This window comes from Dipteris shenzhenensis, chromosome 5, assembly GCF_047967505.1.
Source record: "Dipteris shenzhenensis isolate YYH24624 ecotype China chromosome 5, Dip_SZ_1.0, whole genome shotgun sequence".
Taxonomy (NCBI): Eukaryota; Viridiplantae; Streptophyta; class Polypodiopsida; order Gleicheniales; family Dipteridaceae; genus Dipteris; species Dipteris shenzhenensis.
The window spans coordinates 21,450,525-21,463,727 of NC_141600.1; the positions used below are offsets into that span (position 1 = coordinate 21,450,525).

General features: G+C 48.0%; 1 protein-coding gene across 1 annotated transcript in view; it reads left to right on the top strand.

Annotated features, from left to right (window-relative positions):
* The first annotated feature begins 1,249 nt into the window (after positions 1-1,249).
* Positions 1,250-13,203, top strand: part of LOC147901738 (Pyridoxal-5'-phosphate-dependent enzyme family protein) — a 57,970-nt gene continuing 46,016 nt past the window's right edge. The window contains exons 1-2 of the mRNA XM_087374711.1: positions 1,250-1,568; positions 1,655-1,729. Of these exons, the coding sequence (XP_087230837.1) occupies positions 1,347-1,568; positions 1,655-1,729 (297 nt within the window). The 5' untranslated portion in view covers positions 1,250-1,346. The remainder of the gene's footprint in view (positions 1,569-1,654; positions 1,730-13,203) is intronic.

Sequence of the window (13,203 nt, forward strand, 5' to 3'; positions counted from 1 at the left end):
ATGCATTATCAAACCTCCTTCTGGCCCAAGATACTTCTAAAGTAGTTTGTTTACCATATGAATGCTTCGCGAGGAAACTTGGACAACCATTTGAAAGTGCAGATAAGACAATGCCCCTCCACATTCAACAGCGCATAAGCCAGACATGCAAGCCTCCTATAGAATTTTCTCTATCCTCACAAGCAGACCCACATCGACATCATTGCCTCCTACACCCACCGTAATACTCAACTTGAAAACTTTAGACTCCCCGCTTTTCTTGCCGCTAGACTTCGTAGACCTTCCCTTTGTCCTGCAAAGCTCAGCATATGTTGTCAGGCAATCAAAGTACACACTCTCAAAGAACATTGACTCACACTCAAACCACATCGACTCATGTCTCCTTCGAGCTTCTTCAGTATTCGGTCTGTCGTCCTCTTCCTCTGTGCCTGCGCCATAGCACCTCGCAAGCTTTTTGGCCTTCATCTTCGCTCCAATGGTTTATCAGCTCCACATCCGATTTATCGCCAGCGCTGGTTCCATCGTCGTCACTCAATACAGGCGTCCATGCAATCATCCATAACCTCGTTCCCTCCATAATCACCTTGGTCGTGGCTCGACACCAAATGATGGTTAAATCTCCATTCACCTCCAGATAACTCTAAACGTGGCATGCAATTACGACAAGTGTCCTTCCATGCATCCCTTCCCGTCACTCATCCCCCCCTCCCCCTCTCCTCCACGCAAAACACTCCCCCCCAACGAACAAATTAATTAATAGCATTTGGGGGTCCCTATTGAAATGATTTTTACTTCCTCAGGCAGCCTACATTTTTCAATGCCAGAAGCCATCATCTTAGGGGCTTAGCACATGGGAAGAAATAGGATGGGAATGGGAAAAGGTGGTCCCAAGTGGTCCCATGCATATTTCTATCCTATTCCCATCCCACCATGTGCTAACAAAAAAAGAACTAGGGATGGATTTAGGAGGAAGAGGACACATGGCATCATTTCATGTGTTTAGGAGGTGGGGACCACTTGGGGACAAGCATACATGTCATCCTTGCATGTTTTTGAATCCTTAAAAAAGGGGAATCTGTTCTGGCTGCCAGGGTCTAGAGGCCATGGTCTAGGATGGGAGAAAAAGTGGCTACTCCCATTCTAAATCCATCCTAGACCACTTGGTGTAGGATGGGAGTACAAAAAGATTCCCATCCTAAACCTATGCTAGCCCTATCCATGTGCTAAGGCCCTTAGTCAATATAGAGAGAGAGAGAGAGAGAAAGTAACGACTAGTTCACCAAGATGCCCATGATACGCTTCGGTACGAATTCAAATATTATTCTTTAGGGAACTTGGGAAGAGCCATGCACAGCCCAAAACGTGCATCGATAGTCTTTGCTGCCGCTGCAGCTTCATTGACCCTGGTCTTCGCGTCGTATTTCTACGTATCTACCTGGAGCCGCCAAAAATTCCGACGGCGCGGGCTCGCTAGAAATTCGGCGCAACATAAAAAAGGACTTGTAGAAGCGATTGGCAATACGCCCCTTATCAAAATCCAGAGTCTTTCTGAGGCTACGGGTTGTGAGGTACTTATTTTATTCTTATCTTGTCACCCAGAATTTTCACTTCTGGTCGAAGGCTGATTGAAGTGCTATCCTAAATGGGTCTACAGATTTTTGCAAAGGCAGAATTTCTTAATCCTGGAGGAAGCATAAAAGACAGGGTAGCCGTTCAAATAATTGAAGAGGTAACTGTGTATGAATGTATGTGTGTGTGTGAGAGAGAGAGAGAGAGAATTTTCACCCAAAAATAAAAGTGTATGAGAGAGAGAGAGAGAGAGAGAGAGAGAGAGAGAGAGAAGTTTTGTTTGGTCTATAGAGACCAAGTGTGGGCAGAATTTGTCAATAGCCATTCAAATAGTTGAAGAGGTAAATCTTGGTGGGGGGAGAGGGATAAAGATAAAGAAAGAAAGGAAGGTACGAAAGACCAAAAAGCCCTATGAGACCAAAACACCACATGTAGGGCGTCTAGTACACCCCCTAAACTGCAAAGAACATAAATGAAACAACTGAAGTATCTGAGGTATAATGCTGAAATGCTGGAAACACTGAAGTTACTGAGAATACACTGGTATTCTAGCCCTGAACAGTGTGTAGCATCTACTGGGCTCTGATATCTCTGAAAGATGTCTGAAATCTACAACTGTTGCCGAGGATCCCAACTGAAGTCCCAGTGCCTCTCGAGCGTGTTTGAGATCTGTATTGCTACCCTTTGGCTTGCTTTCTTTAGGTTTGACTCTTAGACGGCAAGGAGATGGTGGCCGCTTTGGCGTGTAGAGGAGCTAGCTTGGGATCCTACACAACAATTTCAGCCCAGAGAGTTCGGAGATCGAGGAGATCGTGTCCCTCGCCACAGCGTGCGACAGCTCGACAGACAAATACGAGATATTTTCACAGCTCACTAGAGAGCCATCATTATGCCAAGCGTAGGTTTCTGCTCCTAGATTGACTTGATTCAGTTTGTACTTGATTGATTATGATTTTGCTAGCATAGATTAGTAGGACCCTAGCGTGCCCTTTGCTCCAGCCCACTGAGGCGTGTATGAGTCTACTTTTTTGTGCACTTTGTCCCATAGGCCCACGAGGCCTCCTGCGGACGTTAATACATCTCTCTCTCTCTCTCTCCCATCTTTATTTTCATTGTTTTTTAGATAAAAAATTTGTGGGATTGGGATCCATTCTTGGTTTATTATGGTATGTGTTAATTGCAACAAATTTTCTGAGTTCTAACAGAAACTAGGAGCTAATGCCTTACTACTATACAGTATCTCCCTCTATAATCCACCTAGCCTCTCTTCAACCGACATGCTCCCCAATGTCTACATCCCAGAGTCCCCTTCAGGCTCACTCTCTCTCCACGTTCCTTATCCTCAAACATTTTCTTTTTTTCATTTACACCCTTACTTGGATTCTTATAAACCGACTACGCTGCGCCACACACACATGACCACACTCAACACCTTTAATTACATGTCTCCCAGTAGACATCTTCGATCTTCGGGAATTTTTTTGCATCCTGAAGATTACGGAGTTCCCCATTTTCCTGTGGACCCTATGGCGAAGTATGGGTTACATCCTCACACATTAGAAGACCGTTTTGCATAAATTAAATTTCATCATAACATATTCCCCCCCGACTGCCAAGTACGGGGACATGCTTTGCAGAGGGAAGTAGAAAATGTTGCTGAGCTAGCCACACCTCCATGCGCAATCCCCGCGCTCCCCCGCTCTTCCCCGTGCACGCATTTAACTGGCTATGCATATTTCTGCCTCTAAAGTCTCCTTCCATTAAGCTCCTTCCATTTGTATAGGCCTTCAGCATCACATAAGCTCTTGCCACTTTACCAAAAACTTCTTATCAAGCCAATGATTAAGCCGGATGCCATACTTTAGAACCAAATCTCCCTCCTCATAACTTTCTGAAAAAACCTTGTCATCTACTTTGGCTTTCATGATCCTTTGTTCCTCTTCACTTGAAATTAAGGCTTCCTGTCTTTGCTTATAAAGCTTTTTCAAAATAACTAATGCTGCTGCACATGCTTTGCCACATCTGAGTTAGGCGCCACTGCTATCCTCAAAGAAGGTGATTCCAATTCAATTGGCAAGCCCTTAAAGCTGCAGGCAGCCACTTCTCCCATTCATTTTTACTCTTCTCAATCATTTTGCAATGATGTTGCATAGTATTCCCTTGTATAGTATGCTGGTATCTATGCTTATTGAAAGTTTGGACAGCAAGATCTACAAAATCTTCCCTTTGAACACGGGCCATGATCCATTACAATCTCGAGTGGGCTTCCAAACCATCCAAGAAGTTGGCCATTGTCTTGGCATTACAGTTTGCCACCTCTTAGCTTCAGCCCACCGGGTAACATAATATGTAGCTATTATGATTATTTCCCATGACGGGAGTGTGATAGTGGTCCCACAAAATTCAGTCCCCACTTTTCAAAAGGGCCTAATGCAAGAGTAATTGTAGTGGGCCCATCTTTAGCTTTCTTGTGCCAAAAGCCTGGTAGATATGGCAGGTGGTACACCATTCTTGAAAATCTTTATGCATAGCAGCTATTGCCAAAAGCTATTCTCATGTGCGAAATGGCTGACTTTCATATCTTCATCACAGGCCTCTATTACTCTTTGTGCTTTTGCTTTTCCAATCACTCCTTACAGCACCAGTCTTCCCATTCTGTACAATGTATCCCCCAATAGCCTATGCTTCACAAGTAATTTTTTTCTGTTCTTGTTTACTCATCTTCTCAGTAAAGCTGGAGGATGTGATGGACAACAATGGAGGATACTCATACCAGTAGATGGAGAGGAGCTCAAAGCATGGGAAGATAGAGATGCCCATGCCCTGGCAGTGATCATAGGGACTATGGCGGACATTGTGCTTCCTCACATCCAGATGACTGACACGTCAGTAGAGGCGTGGGCCATTCTGAAGGATCTGTATGAGACAGATAATACATCCTGGATCTTGCTTCTTCAGCATCAGCTCTACAACTTGGATATGGATGAGGGAGATTCGGTACATGACCGCTTGACGAAGGTCAAGGTGGTGAAGGATCAACTAGCATCGGTTGGTCAGAAGGTAGACTCTGACTAGTTGGTCTTTATGGTACTTTGGAGGCTACCATGGAGTTTTAAAAGCTTCATTACAACTGTGATAGAAGGACAGAGGACCAAACCTCTGACTTTTGAGGTGTTGGGTCCGTTATTGCTCCAGGAAGAAGTTTGGTTGAGAAGCTCTTCATCGATGACAACAACGACAAGGCATTGCTGGCAAAGGAAAGGGCAAGCCTAATGGTGGCAAGCCCAGGAAGGATGACTTTGGAGATGACGAGGACATTTCCAAGAAGAGGAAGCAAAATAAAAAGTGTTTCTATTTTGACATGTCGGGCCATTTGCGAAGGATTGCAGAAAGAAGAAGGCGGATCAGAAGAACACAAAGACATAGATTCAAATGGTGACACAAAGGCCAAAGCTAATGTGGCAATCAGAGAACTGTTCTTGGTGACAACTCCATGTGGTATTGAGGTAAGATATGCCAACCTAGAAGCCACAATGAAGATATCTTGACATTCAGATGTGGGCTGACTGGGAGTCAAACACCTTTGTGAAGGTGGAAGACAGAATGGAGTGTTGGGAAGCTCCTAGGTGTTTGGCTGTTGATACTGACATGAGGGTGGATTCCATGGAGTGCCCTAGGGTTTCATGTTCAGATGGCTGATGTAATTCATACACCCCCTCTCACCGACACATCTCGGCCCAATGCCAACATGTCAATGACGTTGCCCCTCCATCTCCCCTGATCCTGTGGCACAATCCGGTGTCGATTCCGGTTCCTAGCTTTTCAACCAGTGGCTCTTGCTCCTCCAGGTCCGGTCCTACACAAGCAAATCATCCTGGTACACAGGTCCATCCACGGTAGCACCAGATGGCACCACCACCGTCAGTTGCATTCCTGCCTTCGAACTCGAGCAATCCAGATGCCATGATCTTCCAATTGTCCCTCTCATAATGATTGAACAACCTGGAGTCTTTCAGGCACCATGTTCTCAAGGTCTGTTTCAACCCGTCCTTCCTTTGGCAAGGTCCGTAACAAAAGAACCATCTCGAGAAATGAAATCCCAAGAATATCTCCAGATAACCTGGACCACGAACTCTCATTGAGCTCTCAAGCAAGTCTTCCCATTTTTCCTTTGAAGAAGGCCCATTCCTTCCAGTCTCGCATTACCTGAGAGATTTGAAGAGCAGATTCTCTCCACAGCATGCTATAAAGGCTGAATTGAATAACATCAAGTACATACGAGACTATCATACTACCTGTGCGCTTGCTCTGAAAGCAATCCATGTACCTCATGGAGGCACATACCAATAACTTGTGTAATCCTGTACTGCCCCCTTCTAAATTACAGCAGCCATCTGAACATGAAACCCTAGGGAACTCCATGGAATCCACCCTCGTGCCAGTATCAACAACCACACACCTGGAAGATTCCAAGCACTCCATGCTGTCTTTCACCTTCACAAAGGTCTCTGACTCCCCGTTGGCCCACATCTGAATGTTAGACATCTTCATTGTGGCTTCTAGGTTGGCATATCTTACCTCAGTAACACATGGAGGTGTCACCAAGAATAGTTCTCCGATTGCCACATCTGGCCGACCCAAACAGGCCGACTAGGGCCTCCAAACAGGCCCAAAACCTGCTCCACATCTGCGCCTGCACATCCTGCCATAACTGCACCTCTGCCAGGCCCTTTTCAACGTCGTACAAAGCCGTACACCCTATAGATGTTAGCGCCATGTGATCACCTCTTATTCCAGGTTCCTTGTGCTGGCTACTGCTTCGCCTTTTGCTGCTGCAGATCCATCCTAGCTCTAGGTACCCTCCATCTCTTTGATTCTTGCCCACATGGCAGCCATGCTGCTGCTCATGTGTCAGTCTCTCAAACCCTAGGTTCACCCCTCCCATGTGGGGGCTTACAGATGGGGAGGGGACCTTTCCAACACCCCCTCTCACCGACACATCCAGGCCCAATGCCAACACATCGATGATGATTCTCCAGTAACTCCCTGGTTGTCCTTTGGAACTTTTCGATGTCGAAATCTTTTCTTGGCTTTTCATTCAGTGGCTCCTGCTACACCAGGTATGGTTCCGCTTCCGCATACCATCTTGGCACACAGGTCCATCTTTGGTAGCACCTCCTGGCACCACCTCCTTCAGTCATGTTCCTGCCTTCGAACTCGAGCAATCCAGCCGTCACGATCTTCCAGTTATCCCCCTCATAATGAGTGAACAATGTGGAGTCTTCCAGGCACCATGCTTTGAGGGTCTGTTTCAACCCGTCCTTCCTTTGGCAAGGTTTGCAACGAATGAATATCTCTAGACCATGAACTCTCTCTGAGTTCTCAAGCAGGTACTCTTCTAGCTTCAGTACTGTTTGTGCATCACCTTCTAGCAATCTGCGTCCGAGATTTGAAGAAGCACCAATACTTCCCCTTCTGTCTTCAAAGAAGGCCCATTCCTTCCAATCTCGTATCACCTGAGACAAATGAAGAGCTGAGTCTCTATCCTGTACAGTCCCCTTTCTGAAGTACAGCATCCATCTGACCATGAGACCCCAGGGCCCTCCATGGGAATCCACCCTTGTGTTAGTGTCAACAGCCACACACCTGGAAGGTACCAAGCGCTCCATGCTATCCTTCACCTTCACAAAGGCATTTGACTCTTCGTCGACCCACATCTCTATGTCAGACATCCTCACTGTGGTTTCTTGGTTAACATATCTGACCTCGGTAACACTCGGTGATGTCACGTGGAACAACTCTTCGATTACCACATTTGCTTTGGCCTTTGTATCTCCCTCTAAATCTGAGTCGGACTCCTTCCTTTTGTTTTTCCGATCCGCCTTCTTCTTTCTGCAGTCTTTTGCAAAATGTCCTGGCGTATCACAGTAGAAGCACTTCTTCTTCTGCTTCCTCTTGGAAGTATCCTTGTCATTAGAGTCGTCTTTCTTGGACTTGCCACCGTTAGGCTTGCCCTTACCTTTGCTAGCGTAGTCCTTTGCCAGCAACGCCTTGTCGTCTTTATCGTCGTTTAGAGCTTGTCCCTAGCTTCCTCCTGTACCCAACTAACGTCAGAGCCTCCACTCCCGTTGTCAGTTTCCATAGCTTCCGAGCCACTAAATGACTCCGTTGCTTCACTTTCCGTCCAGTTTCTCAGACTCTCTGAAGTTAGGGATAGTGAATGAGAGAAAACTGGGAGAGGAGGAAGGGAGAGCAGGGGCTGAAGAGGCTGTAGCGGTCGACATCTCTGCTGTTATACCATACTGCAAAGTCAACCAAACTCAAATTTCAGTAGACTAGAACTGTGAACGCACTTGACTGAACCCGAGTCACCCTCCTTCTCGCAAGGGCATTGTCCTCCAGTCGTGGAAGTCGATTCCCAAGAGCTTCTGAATCAAGCTCTTCCTTTAGCAAGGTCCCTGCCTTTAGGCTCCTACACCTGTGAGGCTCCTACTTGGGCTTTGATACCATGTTAGAAATGACCCAATAGAGGGTACGCACAACGGAAGATTGAGAGTAATGCCCAGGAGCTCACAAAGTGTGGTGTGGGGTGTGGAATCATAGACTTCTTAAACTTATGTGCATAGATGTACAAGCCAGTAAATAGACAATGCTCAGAGACAAATATAGAAGCAACACTTTATATTTCTGTCCGTCCTCAAAGTAGGACAGGACACAATACCAATAGGTTCTCCTACTAGATGCCAAGCACTTCTAGATCTCTCCCATGGTCTCCACCTCGAGCATATGTAGACTCTCTGTCTAGATCCCTGCCACCTTGCTGTCCGGAAGCCAGCCTAGGTGGGCAGCACCTTTAGCTTAGTCTGCAGCTTGTTCTGGGTCACCTTCACCTCCTGAATGTAGAGACATTTGACCTCATAACACATCACTTGGAGCAGCCCTCAACCAGCAGATAGGAGCAGCAGGACCTACCTTGGGCCTCTCCTTTTATAGGGCACAAGGCCTGCCCCAAAAAACCGAACAGCAGCCTCCATCTGGCCAACTCAAACAGGCCGACCAGGCTGCTATAAAACTGCCCTAAAAGGGCTCTCATAACCAGGGCCCCTGACCCACAAAACTAGGGCTTTGGCCCTCACTTCAAGGCAGGGTCCCAGCCCCTATGCAGACCTGCCTGGCTGTCCCATATGTTAGAAATGACCCAACAGAGGGTACACACAGCAGAAGACTGATAGTAATGCCCAGGAGCTCACACAATGTGATGTGTGGGGTGGAATCACAAACTTCTTAACTTATGTGCATAGATGTGCAAGCCAGTAAATAGACAATGCTCAGAAACAAATATAGAAGCAACTCTTTATATTTCCGTCCGTCCACAAAGTAGGACAGGATACAATACCAAAAAGGTTCTCCTACTAGATGCCAAGCACTTCTAGATCTCTGAGCCTGCGTGCTCCACCTCGAGCATATGTAGACTCTCTATCTAGATCCCTTCCACCTTGCTGTCCGGAAGCCAGCCTAGGTGGGCAGCACCTTGAGCTCATTCTGCAGCCCTATGTCAGCCTCCTCCTCCTCCTGTGTGTAGGTCCAAGGGTGGGCTTGCTGCTGCTGCTGTCTGCTCCCCAACTGCTTCTCCAAGTGATATTGAATGAGGGCATGGAAGCCCTCCTTTTATAGGGCACAAGGCCCCCTTGAATGAACCGACCAGCCAGCCTCATCCTGGCCAAACAGTCTGCTTGCTGGCCGACCTGGTTGGCTGGTCCAACCAGCCCTTTATAAGGGCCTTTGGCAGCCCCTTTTGGGCTGCTGCCTTTGCCCATTCCTGCGCCTATTGCATGCCTGTTTGCAGGCCTTATGCCTGCCCATAGACCCCTGCCATGCAGCCGTACTGCAGCCGTATAGTTGCACCACTTGTCCGCCACTATTCGGGGCCTGTTCCAGCCCGTACAGACAGCCCTTGAGGCGCCTTTGACAGGCTGATGTGCTGTCCTTTCCCTGTGAGGTGTTGCCCATGTGGCAGCCCCCTCCCTTATCTTTTCTGCCTAGGTTCACCCCCCCCAATGCTCTCCTCATATGGGGGCTTACAGATGGGGAGGTGACCATTCCAACACCATATGGGCTATAAATATGCCCTCCGAGGGTCAGTCCCTTGCAGCCCTCTTTGCTGCTGCTCCTGCTCTGCTGGGTGCCCATTCTCCAGCCCTAACTAGGGCCTCCAAACAGGCCCAAAACCTGCTCCACATCTGCGCCTGCACATCCCGCCATAACTGCACCTCTGCCAGGCCCTTTTTCAGCGCCATACAAAGATGTACACCTTGTAGATGTAAGTGCCATGTGATCACCTCTTATTCCGGGTTCCTTGTGCTGGCTACTGCTTTGCCTTTTGCTGTTGCAGATCCATCCTAGCTCCGGGTACCCTCCATCTCTTTGCCCACATGGCAGCCATGCTGCTGTTCATGTGTCTGTCTCTCAAACCCTAGGTTCAGCCCCCCCATGCTCTCCTCATATGAGGGCTTACAGATGGGGAGGTGACCTTTCCAACACAAGGTCCCTGCCTTCAGGCTCCCACACTTATGAGCCTCCTTTTTGGGCTCTGATATCATGTTAGAAATCGACCAATAGTGGGTACAACGGAAGACTGATAGAATAGCCCAGGAGCTCAAACAGTGTGTGTGGGGAGTGGAATCACAAACTTCTTAACTTATGTGCTTCAAATAGATGTGCAGACTCATCAATAGACAATGATCCATCCAGATATAGAAGCTACCAAAGAATATATATCTGTCCAAAGCTATGGACACAATACAAAGAGAGAGAGATCCAAAGTCCCACCAAAGCGTGGTCCTTTGATCTTACCGCCACGTACTTCTACTATCTACCGAATATCTCTAGAACTTGAGCCCACGTGCTCCCCACCTCGAGCGTAAGTAGACTCTGCATCCTTTGACCTCCGCTACTTACTGCCCTAGGAGACAGCCAAGGTACCAGCCCTCTTGAGCTCAGTCTGCAGCAACTCTTGCCCTTGCTTTGCCTCCTGGATGTAGGCCCAAAGGTGGGGCTTGTGCTGCTCCTTCTGCTCCTAGATTTGCTGGAGTGCTGGATGCAAAACTGAGGCACAATGGCCTCCCTTATATAGGGCCCAAGGCCCCTCAACAATATTGACTGGCAGCCCCTTTACTGGCCGACTCAGTCTGCCCATAGCCGACTGGAACAGGTCCTCAAACCGCCCCCCAGAGCTCCTATAAGTGGGGGCCGAGCTTGCCTAGTTGTGTGTGCCTGGTCCCCCCTTTAACGGTAGGCTTGACCAGCCCTAACGAGCCGACCTGCTGGTCAGTCTGGTTGGCTGGCTCTCCTGCCCTATTTAAGGGCTCATGCCATGCCCTCTTTGGTGCTGCTGCCAGGTCCTCCTGGCCCCTAACCTGCCCATAGGCCAGCTCATCCCAGGCGCTTCTGGCCCTTACCTGCTGCTCCAGATCTGCCCCTTTTCAAACCAGCTCCATGCTTTGTACTTGGCACCATCTGTTGCAGTCTTTTTCTTTTGTGAGGTGCTGCCCATGTGGCAGCCCCCCCTCTCTCTCTTCTTTGGGCATCTTCTGCCCTAGGTCTCCCTCCTACACACTCTCCTCATTTGGGGGCTTACAGATGGGGAGGTGACCTAACCAACATTCCCAGTGACAAGAGAGAACTGAAATTCCTGCAACTTTGCCAACTACTTAGCAAATCTTCCCCTGGGGTTAGGCTTCATTATGAGACACTGTATGATTACTGAATCTGCCGAAAAGACAAAGGGCTTTCTGAATCTGGACTTGCGTATAGCAAACAATGACAGCCCCTGCTTCTTGATTTCTGAATAGCTTCTCTCAGGAGCCACCATACGATGTCTAGCATAATATATAGGCTGCATATACCCTTACTCTCCTTTCTGTAATAAGATCACAGCTATGGCATCCTGAGATACAATGATACTGAAGAAGAAATCTTTCTTCCAAGACGGGCCCTCTCTATAACATCTCTTTCACTTTCTTCAGACGTCTTTTGGGTCTGTGCTGTCCACACAAACTCAGTCCCCTTTGTTGTTTAGGTGATGCAAGGGATGAAGTGCCTGAGCCAGCTTCTACAAAGACCTTCATAATATGTTGACCTTCTGCAAAAAAGTCTTCAATTCTTTGGTTGTTTTTGGTCCTGGCTTTGCCTTTATTGTTGAGACCTCCTCGGGGTCCATCTCAATCCCCTTTGACTGAAATTATGTACCCTATTTTCTGCTATATGACTTTTACTGGGGTTTTATTTTCCTTGACCATCATCTTCTCTTTTTCCAGTTGTTCTCCAACGGAACTGTAGATGCAAAAGGCATCTATAAGGATCCATATGAGCCTCCCCAAATAAGGTTCGAACACCTCACATGAAAGGTGGCTGGCGCATTAACTGAACCAAGAGCATTTTCTTCTGATCTTCCTCTGCAGAATCGGGTAATTGTTGGAAAGGTCACCTCCCCATCTGTAAGTCCCCATATGAGGAGAGCATGGGGGCGATGGACCTGGGAACTGATGGAAGGCCACATAGGCAGCACTATGGCTGCCATGGAGCCGGAGATCAGAGAGAAAAAGGAAAGTACCTGGACTCATCAAAGTGGCTGCAACACATGGCATCAAGACCATGGCAGATGGCGATGCATACATGGCATGGATCTGGCCTGGAAGAGGCAGATCTGGAGCAGCGTAAGATGGCAGGGTATCCCGGGGTACAGGCGCCTACATGGTGAGCTATCTGGTGAGGCGTGTGGGTAGGTACATGGCCTGGAACATACCCTAAAGATGGCGCAGGAATATGGCAGGACAGATCCACAAAGAGGTTGGCCAACAGTAGGGCTGGTTGGGGCTGGTTGAGCCAGCCAACCAGGCCTTGGTTAGGCTGGTCAAAAGGGCTGGGCCCCTGCCTGGAACAAAGGCTGCAAAGGGCCTAGTAAAGACCCTTATATAGGGCCCTGGTTGGGCTGGTAGGGGCAGCCAACCAGGTTGGTTTTCAGCCAGACTGAGTCGGCCAAAATAGGGCTGACCAGTCGGCTATTTAGAGGCCCCTAGAGGCCTATAAAAGGGCCCCCTTGGGGGTCATTCAATCATCCAGCAGTCAGCAAGAGTGGGCAGACAGGAGCAGCCAACCTCTCCCTTGGGCCTCAACACTAGAGGTGAAGGTGAGCTAGAGGTGTGCTGCGGACTGAGTTCACAGCTTAGGCTGTCTATCAGGGCAGCAAGGAGCTGATATTTGGATGGAGAGTCTACATACGCTCGAGGTGGAGCACATGGGATCAAGTCTAGAGATATCCGGCAGATAGTAGAAGTACGTGGTGGTAAGATTTGAAAGGACCACGCTTTGGTGGGACTTTGGATCTATCTCTCTTTTGTTGTGTCCATAGTTTTGGACGGAAATATCTTGTTTTGTTAGCTTCTATATCTGGCTGGATTATTGTCTATCGATTAGTCTGCACATCTATTTGATGCAGATAAGTTAAAGAAGTTTGTGATTCCACTCCCCACACAGTGTGTGAGCTCCTGGGTGTTGGGGTAAAGGCACATTGCCACCCTTTAAAAGTTATGACCCCTATGATTGTCTTAAGACAGTCATAGGGTGAATCCCTAA